This window comes from Gorilla gorilla, chromosome 18 (genome assembly GCF_029281585.2).
Source record: "Gorilla gorilla gorilla isolate KB3781 chromosome 18, NHGRI_mGorGor1-v2.1_pri, whole genome shotgun sequence".
Taxonomy (NCBI): domain Eukaryota; kingdom Metazoa; phylum Chordata; class Mammalia; order Primates; family Hominidae; genus Gorilla; species Gorilla gorilla.
The window spans coordinates 11,362,408-11,386,301 of NC_073242.2; the positions used below are offsets into that span (position 1 = coordinate 11,362,408).

The following is a 23,894-nucleotide window of genomic DNA, read 5'->3' on the forward strand; positions in this document are numbered from 1 at the left end:
TATCTCTGGGGTGAGAAGCATGGGGAGATGATACTAATGGAAGAATAAAAAGTTCCCAGGGCATAAACGCTCCTCATCAAAATAGGGAGTAAAATATAGTGAAATTAATTAGTGTTCTTACTGTGGCCCTATAAGAAAATTATGTTAAAACCCTGGTGTAGAGTACCAACATGGGCCCATTGTATTTCCTTAGCATCCAGCTTGTTTCAAGTAGGTGTACATAGTACTTCTTACTAACATGTCTCAGTAGAGTTGATAAAGCCCTTTAACAAACACGGGTTCATATTCCCATTCGAGGCTGCATACTTATTCATTTTGCTCCAACACAACCTTAAGTTCAAGTACGTATATCCATTTAAACTACATCTGTAACTCATAAATTAGATCTCAACTCCAAAAGCATCTGTAATTTGATCGGTAGAGCTGCATGTGATTATATTAGAATAGAATTTTTCACTTGCCTCTGCAGACCAAAAGTCTGGGCAAAGAGGGAGAGATTGGTTTGTGAAATACCATCTAAGAAGCCATGTATCATAATCTCCTCTATCTGTAGGTGGCTTAATATTTACCTGGTTTTCTTGAATGCACCTTGAATTAGGTAAGGCTCAGTCAGAAAACTACTGCTTTACAAATGAGGAAGATGAGGCTCAGAGAGCATGCTCTGTCCAAGTCATGAGAGCAAAGACATCATAAAAGCAGAACTCAAACCTGGATCTTCTTTCCCCAAGTCCTGAATCTCCAAGGCCTCAAGTTGCTTCCCAGTTTTAAATTGTTGCTAAAGGTCAAAAAGATGAGGTCTCATGATGGTTGCAAGCCATGGTGAATTAGCCAGGAAAGCAGTCCTCTTTTATATCTTTGTTTAGTTTTTCCCTGAAGGCTTTTGATGAGTTTTATGGCAACTTGGCCAGTGTTTTGCAAACTCACAGAAATGATGTAAAAATCATACACTATTTCTAGAGTCCCCAGAAAGTCTTCTTCTGTCTTGAATGTGTCTGGGAGCAGCTGACCGAGAATCTTCAAAAAGTGTATCTGAATGGGATCATAATTACGGGCATGAGTGTCTCTCCCAGGCCCCATTTCTCTCTTTACTCCTTTGTCTTGCTGCCTCCTCTCTTGCAGTACCATTGGCCTGCCCCTCTCTACCTGCACTGTTCTACACATTGGGGATGCAATGGCAGCCAAAACAGACACTGCCCCAACCTCCATGGAGTTCTCATTCCAGGAGGGTGAAAGGTAAATGATCAGGTGGAGTGGGAAATAAGAGTATTAGAGTTGCTATACAACATGAAGGGGTAGGGATGAAGTTGGAAAGTGCCCTTAAAAAGAAGAGCAGTCAGGCTGGGTGTGGTAGCTCATGTCTGTAATCCTAGCACTTTGGGAGGCCGAGGCGGGCAGATCGCTTGAGGTTGTGAGTTTGAGACCAGCCTGGGCAACATGGTGAAACGCTGTCTACAAAATACAAAATTTAGCCAGGCATGGTGATGGGCACCTGTAATCCCAGCAACTGGGGAGGCTGAGGCAGAATCGCTTGAACCCAGAAGGCAGAGGTTAGAGTGAGCCGAGATTATGTCACTGCACTCCAGCCCAGGTGACAGAGCAAGACTCTGTCTCAAAAGAAAAAAAAAAAAAAAAGGCAGAGAGCCAGAGAAAGAAGCATCTCTCCATCTCTCTAGGGAAGGGACATTTGATTTGAAACATAAAAGATGAAAGTCAGGTGGAGGGTGAGCAAGTGCCAAGACTAAGCAGAGAAAGGATTTGCATGTGTGGGCCGGGCATGGTGGCTCACACCTGTAATCCCAGCACTTTGGGAAGCCGAGGCGGGAGGATCACGAGGTCAGGAGATCAAAACCATCCTGGCTAACACAGTGAAACCCCGTATCTACTAAAAATACAAATAATTAGCTGGCTGTGGTGGCGGGCACCTGTAGTCCCAGCTACTTGGGAGGCTGAGGCAGGAGAAGGGCATGAACTTGGGAGATGGAGCTTGCAGTGAGCCAAGATCGTGCCACGTGCACTCCAGCCTTGGCAACAGAGCAAGACCGTGTCAAAAAAAAAATTAAATTTTTAAAAAATCCTATGTGCCTGGAGCACAGTAACCAAGGGAAGGAAGATGAAGATTTTAAGAGGGACAGAGGCAGCTTATTCAAGTTTGGATTTTATTCTAGGATCAATGGAAAACTATTGAAAACTATTGAAGGGTTTTAAGTGGGGAGTCATAGGATTAGATTTATATTTAAGTGGATAGATGGACAGACTTGAGAGATTTGATACATGTAAATAGCTGCTGGTTTGAAGGAGCAAGAGTTGAAACAATGAGACAAGATTTATGGCTGTTGAGTTGGTGTTGATGAACTAGTGGCATATATTAGTGTAGTCATCATGTGCATGGAGTAAAGTGGACACATTTAAGATTTCTTCTGAAATTACTGATGGATGGGAAGTGGGCACATGGAGATCATCATGATCTGACTGCACTACTGCCCACTTTGGCCAGGGATGCATGGTGTGGAGGATGACCATATAGCTGGTCGTGTCCTAACATGGCGACCGTAAGACATCTTCCCATCATTCCTGTGGACATCCTGGGCATTGCTGCGCTCTATCTCCGGGCTGTGCTTAGCCAGCTCTGAGGACATCAGATTGCTGACGTGCTTGGCATATCTGCTGCAAACATAGCACTCAAGTCCACATCTTCCCTAATAACCTTGTGACTAAATTGTAGTGTCACACAAGGGCGTGTTCAGAAATTAGCATTTGAAAAGAAGCCTCCTTGCTTTCAGTTTGAGCTGACATGGTCTCTTTTCCTCTGGGGAAATGAAATTTATTAATCATAATAAAACCATTGGATTCTGAAGGTAGAGGTCACCCTGAAGAGAAAAGAAGGCAGCTCATTTCTGAGGAATAGTTCAGTGCTGCTGTATTTTTCTTCTGCCTTGGAAGAGAATACTGCCAAATTGTTACCTTGGGTTTTCCACAAAGGTTGAAACTATGCCCAGCGTTATAGAATTTCCCACTAAAGTATGCAGTAGGAAAAGGTGGGAGCTACGCTTTTATTAAATACATTCAAATTGCCCATATAGTGTCTCCCCAGAAGAGGAAATTATTGCCAAAGTAAAACCATTTCCCCTATTTTTAAAATATCTGAATTTGCATCTTTTCACATTTGTTTTGAAGTAACACCATGCCATAACATCACTTAACAAAGTCTCAAGGATTTCAGTTTGCCTTTGCACTTTATATCCTATTTATGAAACAGCTTTGCCAAATTTAAGTACATTAAAAATAACCCTATTAACAGATTTTTCTCTGGACCAATCACAGACTTCGTTCCCTCACAAAATAAAGACCAATACCAAGGTTATAATTTTCCTTTTATGCCTGTTACTATGTACTTCTAGTTAAGTGGGTAAAGGCCCAGGTCTCAGGAGTGACCTCTCTGAATATATTATTTTATCAAAAACTTTTTAACACATCTGCCCTTGGACCGATACCTGTTTTTCCTCCCAGAGAGAAGGATAATCTTTGATTAAAGGCCACTTTTGATAAGAAGGACTGAAGGGTGTCCCCAAAGAATGAAAGGCAAGAGGGAGATGACTGTCAGTTTCACTGACAGATTCACCTCAGAAGAGAGGCATCCCTTCATGTCATTGTTTGAGGATCAGGAGAATCCTCTTGAAGCTGAAAGCCTCATCTAGGATTATTTGCACTCAAGTGCCCTTTGACACAGGCAGATGGGCTTGAGAGTTGGAACATGCCCAGTGCAAACCTGGTATAATCAATTGTTTTATTCCACCTGGGGTCTAACTTGGAGTCTGAGAAGGTCCATCATCACGCTTTCTTCACCTTCCCAGACTCCATGGTGTGAGGGGGTCAAGCATGTATTGGATTGGTATCATTTATCTACCAACCATGAGAAAGCTTGGAAGGAAAATGGGGGAAAACAGGAAAGGAGAGGGAAAAGGTACGTGCAAATTGGACTCTACGGGATGAGAGACAAGCTGAAGTTTGATAATGCAGACAAACCATTTCCTCCAGCCTTGTTCCTTCATTCAGGAAATGGTCAAAGAATCAAAAAACCATGTCGATCCCAGTGAATGTTGGTTGCTAACAGTACAGCTCTTCCCTTCTCCAGAAAATTGCCCCATGTCAGAGGAAGCCACTTTAACTCAGTGGTGCATCCAGGAAAGCCCACAGCTAATGCTGAAAACTTATGTAGGCATTAAAAAGCCAACCCACTTGCCTCCAGGTGGAACCGGCTGTAGCATGAAACTCACAGGATCAGGTGGCAGATATTCCTCATCTCAGACCTTGCCTTTTTTTTTTCCCTTGCTCTGACCTACTTGCCCCTCTCTTCCTCTTGAGGACACCCCATTCGGTAAGTCACTTGCACAGGAATCTATTCCAGGATCAGCTTTCAAGGAAGGACGTCAGCTTCAGTCAGTATTAAGATAGCAGCATTCAAACTATCTCCAGGAAAATATCTGGCAGGGCAAACAAGTACCGGCACAGGATACGGTGGACCAAGCACGCAAGTTGCCCTAAGAGATTCAAGGATCAGGCTGAGTGCAGTGGCTCACGCCTGTAATCCTAACACTGAGAGGCTGAGACGGGGTAGACTACTTGAACCCTGGAGTTTTGAACCAACCTGAGTAACATAGCAAGACTTTGTCTCCCCCCTCCCAACCTCCCCCCCCAAAAAAATAAAGATCTGCTCTGTCTAGTTATGCGACCTTGAGCAGGTGCCTTCACTTGCTGATTCCTTTAAAAAAAAAAAATTAACTTCCAGATATTTAGTAGGCATTCAGCACATTTGGTTTTCATCTCTTCTCCATTTTTATTCTAAAGCCTATACCAGAAGCCATGGCAGGTAGTAGGATGGTAGAGACAGAAAAACACAAAGATGAGTAAATGTCATTAAGGTTTGTTGTTTCAAATGCCTCTCCCTTCCCAGAACCTGGCCATGGATGAATGTGACAGAAGTTCTGGAATAATAGAATCAAAACCAAATCAGTCTGATTGAATGGGAATGGGAATGGGGGTCCCACAGACCCTTTAAGGGTGCTTCCATTCAAATATACTTGGCTCCTTTCCATTCTAAGATGGTGGACACTAACTTCAGACAGGTTCACTTCACCCTTTCTGATTCACCCTATTTCACTTGAATGGTGACAGCTGAATCAGGAGAAAAAGGCACTCTCTTGAGAATTAACATACCCTCTGTGGGTGCAGGGCTTAATACTTGAAGTTGTTTCTTTCTTACCTACCTCAATCTCTAAGGCAGCTACTTCAGCAGTGTGGACACAGTATTATGGGGGGAGGCAGGGAAAATCATAAGTACGTGTGTATATGTGTATATATGTATTTATCTGTTAAACATAGCAATATCAACCATGTTAAATGCACAAAAAATGTATCGTGTACAGATGAACTCATATTACACAGCAGAGTAGAATTTGCTTCTCACTCGAAGATGAGTAGGGCCCCTGCAAACTGTCTTGGTATTTTGGATTTTATGATTGTTATTGTTTTGTAATTGCATACTATGGATCAATCTTCACCTCTATTTTCCTTTCAGTTACGGACGAGTTTATGCTGCCGACCCCTACCACCACGCACTTGCTCCAGCCCCCACCTACGGCGTTGGTGCCATGGTGAGTACAAGTTTCTCCTTGTCCTCACTTCTTCCTGCCTCCCTTCCCTTTCCCCAGCTGGCACCTCAGTACTGGTTGACGTCCTCTCACTTCCCCTTAATTGAATTTGTCTCTTGTGCTAACAGCAGCTAAAATGCCACATTAATCCTCCCAGTAAACTTGATAAATGTCTTAATTTCTTGGCAATGTAGTGCATGTAAGTTATTATATTTCTAATTTTGCAAGTCTCACCTAGCAGAGCACTTACCTTAATGGAATAATTAGTCATTTTGATAATTAAATCCATCACTAACAGAATGCAGTGTCAATGCAGAACTTTTTTTTTCTTTTTTTTTCCCTCCCTTGCTGCTCATTCACATAGCCCCAAGGTTCCAGCCCCAGCACAGACTTCAGAGGAGCTAAGCTGCACACTTCCAGGCCTCTGCTGTCAGGCAGCTGAGAATCTGACTGCCTCTCCTCCCCTATTACAATTCATGTTTAAAGTCATAGTCGCCCAGGAGAGAAAATAGAGAGGGGCACACTTTGTGTGTGTACCTAGTACATAAGAAAGTAGAAGGAATCAGCTGGGTTTGGGGGTTGCCTTTTGTTTTGGGGCAGGTCTGGGTTTTTGTTTTGGGAGGGGGTGGGGGGAGGGTAAAAAATGGGAGGTAAGGGTGGGGTGAACTTGCCTGTACTTGTTCAAACTTCTATGCACTGAAACTCTTGAGTACAGTAAGACGTGCCCATCACGTGAGAGCATATGCAATCATTACAAAGCTTTGGCATGCAGTTTTCTGCTTGGATCAAGAATATCAGTCCTTATCCTAAAAATGAATCCCCATAGGCATTCATTTGAATTGCCAATACTTTTAGAAAAAGGAAATCGTTAAGTGCCACCTTGTAGCCATTAAAACCATGGCCACACAGTTCACTGAAGCTCAATCATAGAAATTCAGCCATGATTTGGAAGCGTTGTTTTGCACAAGCTTAATTACATCAAGCAATTCATCTGTACAACTCCACAACTCCCTTCTCAAGATCAGATTCCATACAGCTTGCAGAGCCAAGTCAAGTAAGAAGTAGATTGAGATTTTCATCCCAATTCTGCATTCAACAACTCTGCTTCAACACCTAGTCCACATGAGGAATGTGTTGGAGAGTTGAATTACATTCAACAAATTGTCCAAATTCAACCTCAAGTGCAGATTATTCTGTTATAGAAAAATGAGACAGTGAAAATCCTTCCATTGTCCAGCTTATAACAGAGTCCTTTTAGGTAAGAGGACTGGCTGACAGAATTTGGTTTTGCAGGGAATTTCTTTAGGAGGAGCTATTGGGGAAGGTCAGGAATGGCCCTATCTTTAGTTTTCCAAGAATGACCTGGGATGGGTAGGGGGTGCCTCCATTTCGGTTGGTTTTGAGTGTCTATTTTTCACATTAGTCTTTTTGATGATCCACATGTTGCAAAAGGAAAATGTAAAAAACACACCCCTCAAATTGCTTTGTTTCAGAATGCTTTTGCACCTTTGACTGATGCCAAGACTAGGAGCCATGCTGATGATGTGGGTCTCGTTCTTTCTTCATTGCAGGCTAGTATATACCGAGGGGGATACAACCGTTTTGCTCCATACTAAATGACAAAACCATAAAAACCTTCCAATGTGGGGAGAAAGGAAGCTTTCCGAGGCCTGAGTATTGCAATACATGCAGTAGTACATCATTTTAGCAACTCTAAAAAAAAAATACAAATAAAAAGGAAAAAAAATTACATTTTTTATCTTATACCTCAGATATTTTGTTCTGTGTATTTTAATATTGTGGGTCTTTAATTTCTGAAGGTTCCGTAGTTTGGTTGCTGGCTGTAGGAGTTTTTGTGGTTGATCTAGACAGATGCTAGATAATGAATAAAAACTGGTTTAGGGCCATATCCAGAGTGCTATATTATGTAAATGAATTATATATGCTGAATATTAAGCTACTGGGGTTATCAGCTGTTTGGGAAGAGTGTAGGTGACTACAGTAGTCATTTTTTTCTGCATCTGCATTATTTTATTTTGTGAAAGGGGAGGTTGGGAGGGGCTTAGGGGATTGGAACTGGGGTTTGGCTGAAAGAAAAAAAAAATGTAACTGATGAATCTAAACGACCCACTGCACCAACAATCATTTATCAATGGTTCTAAGTTACTCATTGCCAGTTCAAGCCAAAGGTTATGTTGTTAAGGAGGTGCTTCTAGTAGCACTTGTGCATCTGAGTTGAATGAAGCTGTGCAAACCCGCCCTTTAAACCATTCCACCCGGCAGTATTCAGCTTCTTAACCAGTCGCTATTTAGGGAAAAAAAACCTGCTAGTTAGGCCATCAACAAGCATTCTTTTTATATTTCTTCCAGTATAATAAATTATTGATATCATTGCTGACTTTTATATTATGGGAGGGAAAAAATAACATTAATAAAAAGGTGATAAAAAGCACTGTTTCTATTTTTTTCTTTTTTTCCAAAAAAAGAAAGTAATAAAAACTTAAATTCTTTGTACCAGTTAAAAAAAATGTATAAAATTTCCATCTGTGCAGTGGAGTTGTTAAGTTCTAGAAACAGTCTATGAAGCTTTAGTTTTAGCCTAGTAGAACAACTGTTAGAGACAGACGTATAATTTTTATGGAATTACATGATAATCATATTCGGATTTATAGAAGCATTTTACAAGTATTGCAATCATTGAGTAGAGATAATCATGGTATTTTCATCAGCTTGGTACTTTTTGAAACGTGACTGCGTTGTGTGAACAATCTGCAATTTTTCAGTCCGTGAGATCCTGCCCTTCCACCTCTTTCCCATACCCCCAAGGATTATCTCAAAATGATCTCTTTAATTCTGTCTCCAAGGCCCAGGACACTTGTCAGAAGGATGCAAAAAAAAAAAAAAAAAGTAGATCCACCCTCTTCATCCCAAAAGAACAAAGTCTCCCCACCTTTCTCGGAAGCAGGGCCAGAGTGACACAGCCGAAAAATTGCAGTTTGTCTGTACTTCTGTTTGAACTTTCCACGTTGTCCTGTTTACAAGTTAACTTAAGTTGGGGTATCTGTCACGGGTCTTCCTGTTTTTGTATTTAAATAAAAACAACAGCAGCAGGCTGTCCCTGAGTAGTTTTGCTGCCATAGGTTAAGTCCTCATGTGTACAGTGCAGGCCCTGTGGCACGCACTTCAGTAAGTTATCAACTCTCACCGCTGTGAACCTGCCAATCTGCTGTAACAACTCTGCTTTAAAACAAAACCAAACAAAACTTTAAAAAAAAATGTGTGATCCAGCTTTCTCTTGCCATCCTATGTGCATGCCGTAAGATCAGTTGGATATTAAACCATCAATAAAGTTTCACAAGATTTGAAAACAAAGTTTCTGTAGCTTCGATACCTAAGACAGATGATAGTGATCTTGAAAAGAGAAAAGGGGGAGGGGGGAGCTGCTTATCAGCCAAAAGCATATAAAGTGTTCTTTTCACCAGACTTCTTTGGGTGGGTGAGGGGAGGGGCAAGGGGGTGTTTTATAGCATCACTAAGACATTCTCATTCCCCCACCTGGAAAACAGTGTTATGGCAATGGGTGCCTGGTTGATGTTCTTAAAGGAAACAAATTATTAAAATACTGTGACATCCTCCAGAGGGAAGAAAGAGTAGGAGCAGGGGGCTATGGAGAATAAATTTCTCCCAATTGCCTCAATTTCAAAATCCAGAATTTGTATTGTGTTTCGAATCACAAACATAGAATTCTTACTGTGTTGGTTAAAGTAAAATTCATTTGCAGTTTTGATTTTCATCAATGAGCTGTACTTTCCCCCATGACTGTATGTAGTTTTAATAAAATCATTTAGAGTAAGTGAGTGCCAACTGATGTTGCAGAATCTTTTGTCTAGGCACTCCAAGATGCCAATAAGTCATTTTAAAATGTATGTCAGAGATGTAAACAAACATTTTGGATTTTTTTTAAACAGTATTTATTTGGAATGTTTTCATTTAAATAACTATTGCTATTATGAATTATGGAAAATTAATATTATGTGTGGCATATAGTGACTTCTTAACACACACATCACGCAATCTGCAAACCCAGAAAATGTGTATATCTGTCTTTAGAAATTAGTGTTTATATCACTTACAGTGGTTTGTGAATAAAGAAAACTGGTTTGTAATATCAAAAAAATAAAAGCTTAGTCTGAAAAGGTACAAGTTGGTGTTCTGAGTTATTTGGCTTCCATGGGTTTTCTCTCTCAGTGGGTAGATTTGTTATCCACAGCTGTGATTGCACTTGGGCCCGCCTGGGGATGTGGGGTGGGTGTTGCCCAAGTGAGCAGCAGGCTGCCCTGGCCACCAGTAGACCAGATGCCTTCTGCAAGTTCCCTGGTTTTCTGGATTAAAATCTTTCCCTTCCTCACTCATTTTTCCAAAGAAGTTAGTGGAACTCACCCTGGCTGTTTAAGAAACTGAACTAAGCTTAGCTATCTCCTAGCATGGAAGTGTCAAGTCTTCAGTTTAAAACAAAATACATCACTCATCTTAAATATGTTTGAGCTATTAATGACTTTTTGGGAGACCTCGGATAAGATGAAAAAAATATAGTAAGTGCTACAATTCACATACATTGAATGCTCATTAGGAGCCAAAAATCATGTGTTCCTTATTTAAAAATCAGGGTTGAACTGTCCACCCCATTTAGTTACTTAATATCTTAATCCTATCTCATTATATCTTAATATTCCTATTAAGTTGGTATCACTGAAAGATTTTTAACATGTGCGTTCTAGAAACATATTCTGAGTGTGCACCCTGATTCTGTCAACTTGCTGGTGGCAATCCAGGATGAATTAAACCAAAGCGCTGTGCCTCAGTTTCCTCAACTGCACCTCAGGATCATCTCACTGACCTAATATTGTTATGCAGAAGAAAGCAATCTCAATTAACTGCTTGCAGCAGTACTTCATAAACTGTAAGCTATTATCCACAGGTGAAGCAACTGAGACACAAAGATTCATTTCTCCAAGGTCACACAGCAAGCAGGTGATCACCCTAGGATTCCAGAAGGTGCACCCTTAACTGACGAGGCATATTCTCACCTGACCAAGAAGAACTTTATACATGAGCAGTTTAACCCTGTGTGCCACCTGCAGACTCTTTGTTCTCCAATCATTTTTTTTCCACACTGCAGGTTGTCTTCACAGCATCTATCTTATTTCAGTATATTTAATCATCCCTTCTCTGTAAACTCCTTATATATGAAGACCATGCCGGTTATAAATCAACTTATATTGGCCTATGTCAACTGGTCATTAAAGATAGGGTTACCCTTATTTTATGAGGACAGGAAGGATCTGATAGGTCATATGATTTGCCCAAAGCTGTATCTAGCAAGTGTTGAAAGAGGGCACAACATGAAGAACTGTCTGACCCTGAAGTCTGTGCCCACTTTATTATTGATGGTGATGGTGGTAGTGGTGACGTTAAATTTGGGATTCTTGTGCTCTACTTACACAATATGTATGGATATGTTAATTAAAAAAAGTCGCTAGCTTTATCCTCACAGGTGGTGGGAGGGAGGATAAGGGTTTCCTAAAATACTGCTTTATACCTGAGCCCTTCTCCACTAAATAGGAGGATATAAGAGGTGATGACAGATACAGTTTACATTACAATCTCCAAAAGCAGGCTCTTATCCAAAATAGAGAAGCATCTAAATTTTATGTGAAATGTAGAGAAAATTGATGGCAGAAGCAAACAAGTTTAAGAGACCTGGCCAGTGTATGCGGATTCTTGCCATCCCACTCCTGTCCTCCCCCTGGAGTGTGGGCAGAGGTGAGAAAGGAAGCCCATATGCCATGCATATGCTTCATGCAGAAATAGAGGCTGGCTGGCATTTTCTGTGGACAATGCCTGAGGGGTAGCCATTGCTTCATCCCACTGGCTTTTTCTTTTTAGAGAAAGAGTCTCACTCTGTCACCAAGGCTGGAATGCAGTGGCATGATCTCCGCTCACTGCTACCTCTGCCTCCCAGGTTCAAGTGATTCTCCTGCCTCAGCCTTCCTAGTAGCTGGGACTACAGGCACATGCTACCACATCCAGCTAGTTTTTGTATTTGTAGTAGAGATGGGGTTTCACCATGTTGGCCAGGCTGGTCTCAAACTCCTAACCTCAGGTGATCCACCCACCTTAGCCTCCCAAAGTGCTGGGATGACAGGCACGAGCCACCGTGCCTGGCCAGCTATGTACTTCTTAAATCAATATATTGAACGGTAAAATCTTCTCCATGTTAAACTAAAATATTACAGATACAGTTCAGTTAGCTTGGACCACTATCTTTAAGTTCCCACTCAACATCCTGACAACTTTTATTACCTATGTCTTCTGAAGCCTGTTTCTACTTCCTGGGAAGTAGCCATTTTGGAAGGAAATGTAGTTTTTGTGGGCACACTCTCATGCATACACACGTGCACACACAAGCAAAAGCATTTTACTGCTGAGACAGTGTCCATCCAACCTATGCGCTATGGATTTTCTTAGAACCTGGTGAGCTTGAAAAAGCAGATTCCTAGACCCCACTGCTTTCAGAAAGCATGTAGAACCTCTCCTAACCTCTTTCAGTTACCTCACCCATAAACTGGGGATAATTGCACCATTAACTTAAAGGGTTCTTACAATTAGATGTATTAAAACACACAAAACACTTAACCTAACAAAGCATTTTCTCTAATAAATCACGTATATATCTATATAATGTACACGTATCCATATATTTTATGCATTCAAATATTTTAAAGATCAAATAATATACACATTTTGGCCAGGTATGGTGGCTCACGCCTATAATCCCAGCACTTTGGGGAGGCAGGCAGAAACTGGAGGGTCACTTGAGCCCGGGAGTTCAAGACCAGTGTGGGCAACATAGGGAAGACCCTGTCTCTACAAAAGATTAAAAGATAAGCTATGTGTGGTAGTGCACACCTGTGGTGCCAGCTACTAGGAAGGCTGAGGTGGGAGGATCTTTTGAGCCTGGGAGTGCAAAGTTGCAGTGAGTCACAATTGCACCACTACACTCCAGCCTGAGCAACAGAACCAGACTGTTAAAAGATACATAGTATAGTATACGTACATATACACACATGATATTCTACAGTATGTTTATACACAGAACTCTATGCAATCGTATACATATAAATCTCTATGCATACAGACCAACTGCTTTTTAATGTCTCTATGTGCATTAGCATAACCACAATATATATATTATCAGACCATAAATATATATGCCAATTCTTACAGAACATGTAGGTACTGATAGAAAAAGAGATCAGCAAGTGGGACTTATTACCATTATCTTAATCCTTACACCCTGGCAAGATAAATCCTATTATTGCCCCAGTCTACCCGTAAGGAACTAGAAGCTTGAGCAAGGCTAGGGACATGCCCAGGGCATATGGCTATTAAGTGGTAGAGCCGAATCACGGTCACCGACTCCAAAGTTGTTGCTACATGCTAAACACTTAGCATATATCCTGGCACTTAGTCCTTGCAGCAGCATAGGGAAGCAATTTGCCCCATGTAACAAAGCACATAAAAGCCTTGGAGCTAGGAGCCAAAGCCAAAGCATTCTTCTCTTTACTGCACGCTGCACTCAGATGTCTGGTTTTACTAGCGGCCTAGCGAGCACTTGTTTAGATGGTGGGGTATCAAGAGGGCCCCAGGGTCTTCCTTTGAGGGTGCACACCACCCCTCCCATGATGATTCCTCATGAAATCGAGCAGGTGCCTGTGACTTTGACATCCAAGCTCCCTGACTGAAATAGACAGATGGCGTGTTGCTTGAATGAAGCAAAAAGTCAACGAGAGCAAGAGAATTCCCCAGGCTCTAAAGAAAAAAAAATAATGGCTGCAGGTAGAAAATAGAAGAGCAGAGACCCAGGAAGTAGGGTAATGGTGCTGCTGTGGGCAGGTGATGGCTGCAAAGGCGCAGAATGCAAATTGGCAGCTCATCAGCATGCAGACTCCAGCAAATCTTATAAAGCAAGTTAAACCCTGCACAACCCCCCTCCAAAAATCTGCCTTAAAGCAGACAGCAATAAAACTACAGGCCAGAAAACGAAGCCCTCACGCTCACATCTGGAAAGTCAAACTTTCTGCAACCACACCAGAAGTTGTCTAGAACTGAAAACCAGGTCAGAGGCACAGCACACAGCTCGACTTTTATCTCCCCCAAACACTCCTAGGCTGGCGAGTGGCATTGAAATTCATTACTGTAAGTAGGATTTCAGCAGCAGCCGAACTGCCGCTCAGCTGGACGGGGCTGTCAGCGTAACTGGCTTGCTGCTGCTTTTTTCCTTTATTTTCCTAAATTGCGTGACTAGACGATGTACTGTTCTTTCTACTGTTTCCCTTTTTTTCCCAAAGATCTGTTCTCCTCTCACCCCAAAGAGTGTGTGAAGATGGGGTTGGGGGGGTACACATTTTATGAGAAAAGGAAAAACCCGCAAAACTTTCAGTGTTACAACAAATACCGAAATTCAAAATGATTACGCCATGCACGGTGGAAAAATCAGCTCCTCTTCCTAAAATTTTTCTATCACTCAAAAATAACTGACTCTTCTAAGCTGATGGAAAGACACTAGATCTTTGTTGTTTCCATTAAGCCAAAGATTAAGGCATGTAGCAGAAAGAATAGAAAAACAGACAGCAAGATGTAGTGGTTAGAGGTCTTTTTCCTCTTTTAGGTTTTATTTTTAGATACAACATCTCACTAGAATGCCCAGGCTGGTCTTGAAATCCTGAGCTCAAATGATCCTCCCGCCTTGGTCTCCCCAAGTGCTAGGATTATAGATATGAGCTACCATGTCCCAGCCTTCGGCCTTTTTGTTTTTAAAAAAAAAAAAAAAAGATTCTAGATGAACCTCACTTTAGATCCCACCTCTACTAGCTTCCATCTTCTTCCTAGCTGTGTGACTTTGGCAATTTAGCCTCTCTGGGGCTCACTTTTCAGATTATGGAAATGCCTCGTTGGATTTTGATGAAGATTCAGTAAGATTGTGCAGCACTAAGGGTTTGGGTCTGAAAAAGTTACTCACCCTTCACTTTGGGGGGGGCGGGGAGAGAAAATAAAGAGCCATGTTGAAAAGAGACACTGGCTTTTGTGACCACAGGAGAGTGTTCAGTGAGGTTAAATCTGGAAAACCCGGGAGGCTGGTCACCTATTGAGAGCTATTCTTGAACATTTTAATGGTTATTTGGTATCTGTGCCTACTCCACTGGCAGCCACCTATGAACCTGCCTGTGCTTTGCATATCTGCAATGCGCATCCACAAACACAGAGAAACACAAGGCATCAGAGCCACTCTGACCCATGTGTAAATCTCAGCTCCCCCACTTGCTTCTCAGCCAAGACATCCAACCACATTAAACCCTCACATCCTCCTTAGTAAAATAGAAGGAAATGTAATTACTTTGAAAGCCGATTGTCAGAAAAAAGTGAGATGGAAGATTTGCAGTAAATCTTCACCCCTCTTGTTTGCCTCAAGATATTTTTCAGCCAGGAATTTCTGTCACTTTGATATAGATTTGAAATGAAACAGAACACTCAACTCCAATAACAAACTGTTATAGGTACCAAGACCCACCCTTTGCCTCACAGACATAGATTCTAGGGTTAGATAAGATTATAGAGATCTTTTATGCTACAGAAAACAAGCAATATTCCAAAGCAAACTGGACTTAGTATTTTAAAACTCACTAAATACTGACAACTGAGTCTCCTACCAACTTCGTTTATCTTCCAACAGAACACTATCCATGTCCATATGGGTCTGTTTGGAGTTTGGAGAGGGGAGGAGAATTGAGCAGCCAAGGCCACTAGCAACTGTGATGTTGGGATAAGAAGTAATGTTTCATATCCCTGAGACTCCCCAGTACGCCACGGCCATTTTCTTCAATATCCCTGCCCCAATCTCTAAATTCCTGGGTACCAGTGCTAGGAAGGAAATACATGTTCTTGGTCTCTCCACATCAGTCACAAGGATGCTGTGACTGAGTCTAAGGTGTAGGATGGAACCCACCCTCCTGGTGGCTTTGGAAACCAAATGCCCCCTAAGATTCTATCGTTGGGTATGGACAGGTATTTACAAGATATTTGTTAACTTCCAATGTTTGAAAATGGGGAGATTTCATAGAATGTGTCCCTTGAGAAGCTGTAAGTTTGGGAGCACAGTGTCCACATTCCTTCCTGGTAGCAGGCATCTAAACCAAGTAATGACTGCCTAAGAGAGGACAACAGCTCTGCCATTCTCCTAGAATGCCCACTCCCTTACTGCCAACCAGCCAGGAACTGAACAAGGTGTTACACTGATAGATCCTGGGTCTGGAGGTAGGTTTATTACACAGAGATATTTTAATCTCATTGGCTAAGAATCAGAAGGTCCGAAGATGTCATTTTTTAACAGTATGGTCGCTCAAAGCTATCCTGTCTACAAAGCACAAAGTACAGCGCAGGCATGGTGGCTCACACCTGTAATCTCAACACTCTGAGAGGCCGAGGCCCATGGATCACTTGAGCCCAGGAGTTTGAGACTAGCCTAGGCAACATGGTGAGAACCCTCTACAAAAAAAATACCAAAAAAATTACCCAGGCATGGTAGCATATGCCTGTAGTCCCAGCTACTTGGGAGGCTGAGGTGGGAGGATCACTTGAGCCCAGGAGGCAGAGGTTGCAGTGAGCCAAGATCACACCAATGCACTTGAGCCTGGACGACAGGGCAAGACCCTGTCTCAAAAAAAGGCAGAGGAAACTAAAGGAGGAGAGGGAAGGAGGTAATAGGAGGGAAATAGAACGGAAGGGTTAAGGAGAAAAAACTGGACAACTCTTCCCATTCTGATTAATATTACAGACTTCAGTGTGTAAAAGTAGTCATGATTTACTTCTCTAGTAATCATACAGACTTGTCACATTTTAATTTAGCCGAAGTTTAATATGATTTACTTATCTAGTAATCATATAGACTTGTCACATTTTAATTTTTTAGCCCAAGTTTGATTTTGCTTCTTTCAGTTTTCTTGGCCTTGCCTTCTCTGGTATAGATTTCCTCATGCTTTAAACTGGCACTGCCTACCAGAAATATAAGGCAAGATGCGTATATAATTTTAAGTTGTCTAGCAGACAAGCCACAGAAGTAAAAATAGGTTAAACTAGTCTTTTACTTAACTTACAATATTAAAAATAGTATCACTTCAACATGTTATGAATAGAGAAATAAGGAGATATTGTACATCTTCATACTAAGTCTTGGTACTTGGCATAAATTTCACACAGCACATTTCAGTTTGAACAAGCCATATCTCCAGTGCTCAAAAGCCACATCTGGCCAGGCACGGTAGCTCATGCCTATAATCTCAACACTTTGGGAGGCCAAGGCAGGGATATGATATGAGCCTGGGCAACATCGTGAGATCCCCGTTGCTAAAGAAGACAATCAGCCAGGCATGGTAGTGCTGATGATCCTAGCTATGTCAAAGGGCTGAGGTGGAAGGATCGCTTGAGCCCAGGAGTTCCAGACTTCATTGAGCTGATTACACCACTGCACTCCAGCCTTGACGACAGAGCAAGACAACTCCAAAAATAAAATTTCTTTTAAAAAGCCGTATCTAGCTCAGCTTGAGGTGCCCACATTGGATAATGCAGCTACAGATCATTGAAGAGTGCTCTTTGGCCACCTTTTTTGAGGAGGAGTCTCTCTGTTGACCAGGCTGGAGTACAATGGCATGATCTCGCCTCACTCCAACCTCCGCCTCCTGGGTTCAAGCGATTCTCCTGCCTCGGCCTCCTGAGTAGCTGGGACTACAGCTATAGGTACCTGCCACCACACCTGGCTAATTTTTTTCTATTTCTCATAGAGATGGGATTTCTCCATATTTCACCATGTTGGCTAATTTTTGTATTTTTAGTAGAGATGGGGTTTCACCATGTTGGCCAGGCTGGTCTCAAACTCCTGATCTCAAGTGATCCACCCACCTCGGCCTCACAAAGTGCTGGGATTACAGGTGTGAGCCACCGCACCCAGCCCTCGGCCACCTTATTTCTAGTCTCACTTTAGCATAAGCCTCATGAGTGACACCACAATCATTCAGGCTGATACCATGGGTGATGCTGGCATCTGATTTATCACTGTGATCAGTCTGAGTAAAAGTTCTGCTTCTGCCCCCATACTTCTCAGAAGTGCAAACATTGGCTCCTCTTCACCGGCAGCTATCCTCTTAAAATGTCAGCCATTCACTTACTTTACTTCTGGTTGTCACTGACGCTCAGGTTCTTGGGAAATAACCCAGCACATACTAGAAGCTTGTCTTTCAGGGATTGTATTAGCCAAGTCAGCAAATCCTAAGTCCCAAAGGAGACATACTGAACTCATAGGGTGTATCAAGGAGCGTGATTTAGGGGAAGCCATTTTAGCAGCACTATTCTCTCTTCAGCCGCAATACCCAAGGGGTAGGAACCCTACCTCTTTGTTCATTCTTTTACCCATTTCTTTGCTCATCAACAATGCTCCACCATTCCCCAGAGTGCTGAGCACTAGGGTTACCAAAATAGTATAAGTATAGTCAGAGACATTTGAAATGTGTCAGAGGCTTTGAAACAGCGACTCCATCTTGAATAGGGGCGGGGTCAAATAAGGTGGAGACCCGCTGCGCTGGATTCCTAGGAGGTTAGGCACTTTTATCACAGGATGAGATGGGAGGTCCACAGGATTGGGATCACAGAATATAGATCATAAAGACACTGTTGATAAAACAGGAAGCCAGCCAAAACCTACCAAAACCAAAATAGTGATGAAAGTGACCTCTGGTCCCCCTCACTGCTCATTATATGCTAATTATAATACATTAGCATGCTAAAAGACACTCCCACCAGTACCATGACAGTTTACAAATACCATGGCAATGCCCAGAAGTTACCCTTTTGTAGTCTAAAGAGAGAAACACTGGGTTCCGGGAATTGCCTGCACCTTTCCAGGAAAACTCATGAATAATATACTTGTTTAACATATCATCAAGAAATAACTAAGTATACTCAACTGAGCAGCCCATGCCGCTGTTCTATGCTGTAGCCATCGTTTATTCCCTTACTTCCTTAAATAAATTTGCTTTCACTTTACCCTACGGACTCGCCCTGAATTCTTTCTTGTGCAAGATCCAAGAACCCTCCCTTGGGGTCTGGATCTGGACCCCTTTCCGGTAACAGTCATAGAGTGAAACATTACAAATGTGCCTGACATACCATTAGGCGACCATCCTAACCTTGAGTATTAATGTCTATTGCTGTAAAATAAAGTAGGCATGCATAGTAACTTAAAGCACACATTTGAGACCTCACAATTTCCAGGGCTCAGAAGTCTAGGTATGGGTTAGAGATGGGCCCTGTGCTCAGGATCTCCCCAGCTACAACTGAAGTGCTGACTATGGCTGTGATTCTCATTCGAGGCTTGAAATCATCTTCCAAACTCATCAAGGTTGTCAGCAAAGTTTAGTTCCTCATGGAGGTAAGATTAAGGTCCCCACTTCCTTGCTAGTTGTTAGCTGGTAACTTCTCTTAGCCCATAAAAGCCACCAGCCGTTCCTTTCAAGGCAGCCCCATAGAAAGTTTACTATGTGGATATTTACACCTTCTTCCAGGTGAGCAGAGGTGTGCCGTTTTGAATTTCTTCACATTCTTTTAAAGTTTCTTCTAACTAGTTCAGGCTCACCCAGGGTTATCTCCCTTCAGATTAAGTCTGTCAACTGATAAGTAACCTATTACTGCTACCAAGGGAGTGGTATCGCATCCTAGTCACGGACTCCTCCCATACTCAAGAGGAGATGACGCAGAGCTTGTTCATCAGGGTGCAGAAATCCTACCGACCATGCCTTGTAAATCTGCTTGTTTATGTCAAAGTAAAAAGCACTACTGTCTTTGTGGTAAGAACCACTTCATCTCCAATTCCCAACTTTCAAGGGAGACAAGGCCATCTCTATTTTCTGGATAGGAAAACCAGGTCTCAGAAGTGAGAGAATGCTGCACAGCTACTAGAAACTGGGGGAGCCAGATAAGAGGCTTGGTCTGAAAAGCAAAGCCTTGGAAGTATCCCCCAAGACACAAGGAACTGTCACTGTATAGCTTTCCCAGGACTTTCCTAGTGAGCTACCAGATCATTAAACTCACAATAAATTTAAGTCTTTGCATAAGTTATTTATTGTAGCATAACACGTTACCTCCAAATTTAAAAGCTTAAAATAACTAACATGGCTGGGAACAGTGGCTCATGCCTGTAAGATTTTGAAGGCCAAGGCAAGAGGATCATTTGAGACTAGGAGTTCAAGACCAGGCTGCGTAACATCAGGAGACCGTGTCTCTACAAAAAATTTAAAAATTAGCTGATCACCATGGTGCACTCCTGTAGTCCCAGCTACTACTCAGAAGACTGAGGCAGGAGGAACACCTGACTCCAGGAAGTCAAGGTTGATGCTACAGTGAGCCAAGATCACTCACTGCATTCCAGCTTCAGTGACAGAGACCCCGTCTCAAAAAAAAGAAAAAAAAAAAAAACGTTTATAGGTACTGTGGGCCAGAGGCCCAGGTTGCTCAGGGCTTTGCAAGAGACTACAATCAGTGTTGGTGGGGGCCATTGTCATGTAAAGTGTTGGCTGGAGAAGGATACATTTTCCAGCTTACTTGCAAAGCTATTAGCGGGATTCAAGTCCTTGCAGACTGAACTGGCGGACTGAGTTTTTTGCTGACTGTAGCCAGGGGCTTTCATTCCTCAGTTCCCAGCCGTGAAGGTCTATCCGTAGGGCAGCTCACAACATGCAAGCTTGCTTTATGAAGTAATGCCAGCTTCCTTCAGCAAGTAAAAAGAGCCAGAGAGTGCCCACAAGGTGGAAGCCATGGATTTCATAACCTATTCTCAGAACCAACATCCTGTCTTATAAAGCTTGTCTTATAATTTTGATGGGGAGTGAACACCACTAGAGAAAACAGGAATTAATCATAAGCAGTTCAGACTTCCATGGGACCTCAGATCTACAATCGGACACCGTGCTCTTGGCATCCTCATCACAGAGGTCCCAAGCAGCACATTTTACCATTCCCTTCCTCCTTATGTTTGTCTGGACAATGTCCTGCTAAACTATACATTTTCACTTACTTCTATTTCTGAAAACTAACCCTTTTTCTGCTGCTTAAATGAAGAATCCCTTTCTAATCAATACAGCCCACTCAATACCTTCCCCCAACAGATTCTTAGTACATCAAAGATGAAAGAGCTGAAGCCATTATTTCCTCCCCTCTAAATGTGGTCCATGGGTTGCCTGCATCAGAAGCACCTGGAGAGCCTGCTCACAAGGCAGATCTCTGAGTCCCTTTTCTGACCCTGGCAATTAGGGTGGCTAGTGTTCAAGCCTAGGTGATTTGCATGGCATGCAGCCTAAAATTTGAAATCGAATGCTTTAGATCTCATCTACTCAAGAGGTTCTCAAACCTGGCCACATATTAGAATCATGTGAAATGCTTTTACAAAATATCCCTGCCTGAATTTCACCCATAAGGATTTAATTGATTTAATTTGATCAGAGTGCGCCCAGGAAGCTCGACTCCTACTATTCCATCCTCATGTTATATATGAGAAAACCAAAGCTCAAGAAGGGAAAGCAATGCTGTTATGGTTCTGCAGTGTCCCCACCCAAATCTCATCTGGAATCATAGCTCCCACAATTCCCACATGTCGTCAGGGGGACCTGGTAGGAGGTAGTTGAATCATGGGAGTAGATCTTTCTTGTACTGTTCCTGTGATGAATACATCTCATGAAAGCTGATGGTTTTATAAAGGGTAGTTTTCCTGCCCAAGTTCCCTCTTGCCTGCCTCCATGTAAGACATGCCTTTCACCATCTGCCATGATTGTGAGGCCTCCCCACCATGTGGAACTGAGTCCATTAAAGCTTTTTCTTAAATGGAACTCAGTCCATTTTAGAAATACCTGACACTGAAAGCTTTATCAGCAGCATGAGCACACACTAATACAGTCTCCCCAAGTTGTTAGCTAGAAAATCCAGGGTTTGAACCCAGTCTGAAAGATTCCAAAGACTATACTCAAATTTTATTTGAAGGAATTGGATGTCGTGATTCCTTCCACCATCCATTAAGGTCACCTTAGTTCCTCTAAAGAGCTGAAGTCAATTTTATCTTCGAAAGAATTATCTTGAAGTTAGTCCTTTTAATCCTGTATTTTTCAAAATTTAAGTTGGACTTCACCTTTCTCTGTGCCTCTTTGAGTAGCTCAATGATTGACCTTCTGATTTCTTTTTCTGGCAATTCAGAGATTTCTTCTTGATTTGGATCTATTGCTGGTGAGCTAGTGTGAGCTTTTGAGAATGTTAAAGAACCTTGCTTTGTCATATTACCAGAATTGTTTTTCTGGTTCCTTCTCATGGGGGTGGACTAAGAAAGTAAAGATCTGGGGCTCAAGAGCTGCTGTTCAGATTCTTTTGTCCCATGGGGTGATCCCTTGATGTGGTTTTCTCCCTTCTCCTAGGGATGTAGCTACCTAAAAGCCAAATTGTAGTGATTGTTAATCTTCTGCTGGGTCTAGCCACCAAGAAGAGCTACCAAGCTCTGGCAAGTTAGCCCTTTTTAATATGACTGATGCTTAATTCAGTTGTCCTGTTAGCCCACAGTTCATTTATTTTGGCTTCTGTCACCCCCTTTTGATATGGATATACTGACGAAGACTTCAAAATTTACCAAAGATCTTTGGGATCTAATTTCTTCAACCAATTTACTCTATGATCATTTTTAGAGTAAGTGGTTCTACCCAGCTCTCAATTTGAATACCTCTCCAAACATGAATGAGTTTAAATCATATTCATTCCTAAGCTATCATGCTCAGTAGTAAAGATCTGTAGAATATACCAATACTTTTAACTCCAGACATGTTCTCAACAGAGAAACCCTTAAAACAAAAAGCAATCTTGATATAGCAAAGTCAACATGAAATTGGAATACAAAATTAATATAGCACGGACTCCCCCCATATCCCATAACTTTTAATCTATTCTACAACCCTACAACCAACTTTAAATTGAAAGACAGGGTCTTACTCTGTTGCTCAGGGTGGAGGTACAGCAGTGCCATGAGAGCTCACTGCAGCCTCCAACTCCTGGACTCAATCCTTCTACCTCAGCCTTCTCCTTCCCAAGTAGCTACAACTATAGGTGCATGCCCCCACACCCAGCCAATTTTTAAATTTCTGTGGAGATGGGATGTTGCTATCCTTGCCCAGGCTGGTCTTTAACTCCTAGCTTCAAGCAAACCTCCCAACTCAGCCCCCAAAGTGCGAGGATTCCAGCATGGGCTAATGTTCCCAGCCTGGAACCAACCTTTACGGTTATCAATACTCCCATCAGTTAACTGTCTCAGGTATAGATATGATATCCTTTTTTCAGACGGAGTCTCACTCTGTCACCCAGGCTGGAGTTCAGTGGCATGATCTCAGCTCACAACAACCTCCACCTCCTGGGTTCAAGTGATTCTCCTGCCTCAGCCTCCTGAGTAGCTGGGATTACAGGCACATGCCACCACGCCCAGCTAATTTTTGTATTTTTAGTAAAGATCGGGTTTCACCATATTGGTCAGGCTGGTCTCAAACTCCTAACTTCATGATCCGGCCTCCCAAATCCCTTCTTATATGTATCAAAACTCATACTGAACAATGAGTTCTGGGTTGCAAGAGAACTTTTTGAACCTGTCTATAAATGTCCACATGTTAAAACATACAAGTGCTTAACTTTATTTTTAAACGACATAATTGGATATATTTATGGGATGCGATGTAATACATTGATACATGTATACATTGCAGAATGAGCAAGTTAGGCTAACACATCCATTGCCTCACATGCTTATTTATTTTTGGTAAGAACATTTAAAAACCCTTTCTTTTAACAATTGAGGTATAATACATTATTAACTAAAGTCACCTTGATGTGAAAAAGGTTAGAACTTCGTCCTCCTGTAAGGAACTGAACTGTTGTACCTTTTGACCATTTCCCTTGGCCCCACCCACTCATATCCCCAGCCTCTGGTGGGACCATGCAATATTCTCATTTCTGTGCCCCACTTATTTCACTTAAGATCAGAATGAAGAAACAACCCATAAATAGGGAGAAAATATTTGCAAATCATACATCAACTAAGGAGACCATATCCAAAATATA

The 23,894-nt window shown here is 42.1% G+C and overlaps 1 protein-coding gene and 1 pseudogene across 33 annotated transcripts in view; one reads left to right on the forward strand and one right to left on the reverse strand.

Annotated features, from left to right (window-relative positions):
• Positions 1 to 9,851, forward strand: part of RBFOX1 (RNA binding fox-1 homolog 1) — a 2,483,553-nt gene extending 2,473,702 nt beyond the window's left edge. For 20 of the 33 annotated variants that reach the window (XM_055365246.2, XM_055365243.2, XM_055365234.2 and 17 more), the window contains 2 exons: positions 5,576 to 5,651; positions 7,142 to 9,851. In XM_055365246.2, the coding sequence (XP_055221221.1) occupies positions 5,576 to 5,651; positions 7,142 to 7,264 (199 nt within the window). In that variant the 3' untranslated portion in view covers positions 7,265 to 9,851. Of the gene's footprint in view, positions 1 to 5,575; positions 5,652 to 6,012 lie in introns of all 33 variants that reach the window. The other 13 variants (XM_063699486.1, XM_019012245.4, XM_019012254.4 and 10 more) reach the window with 3 other exon arrangements.
• Positions 9,852 to 23,352: 13,501 nt separating this feature from the next.
• On the reverse strand, positions 23,353 to 23,461 carry LOC115931141 (uncharacterized; annotated as a pseudogene).
• Between the last annotated feature and the right edge of the window lie 433 nt (positions 23,462 to 23,894).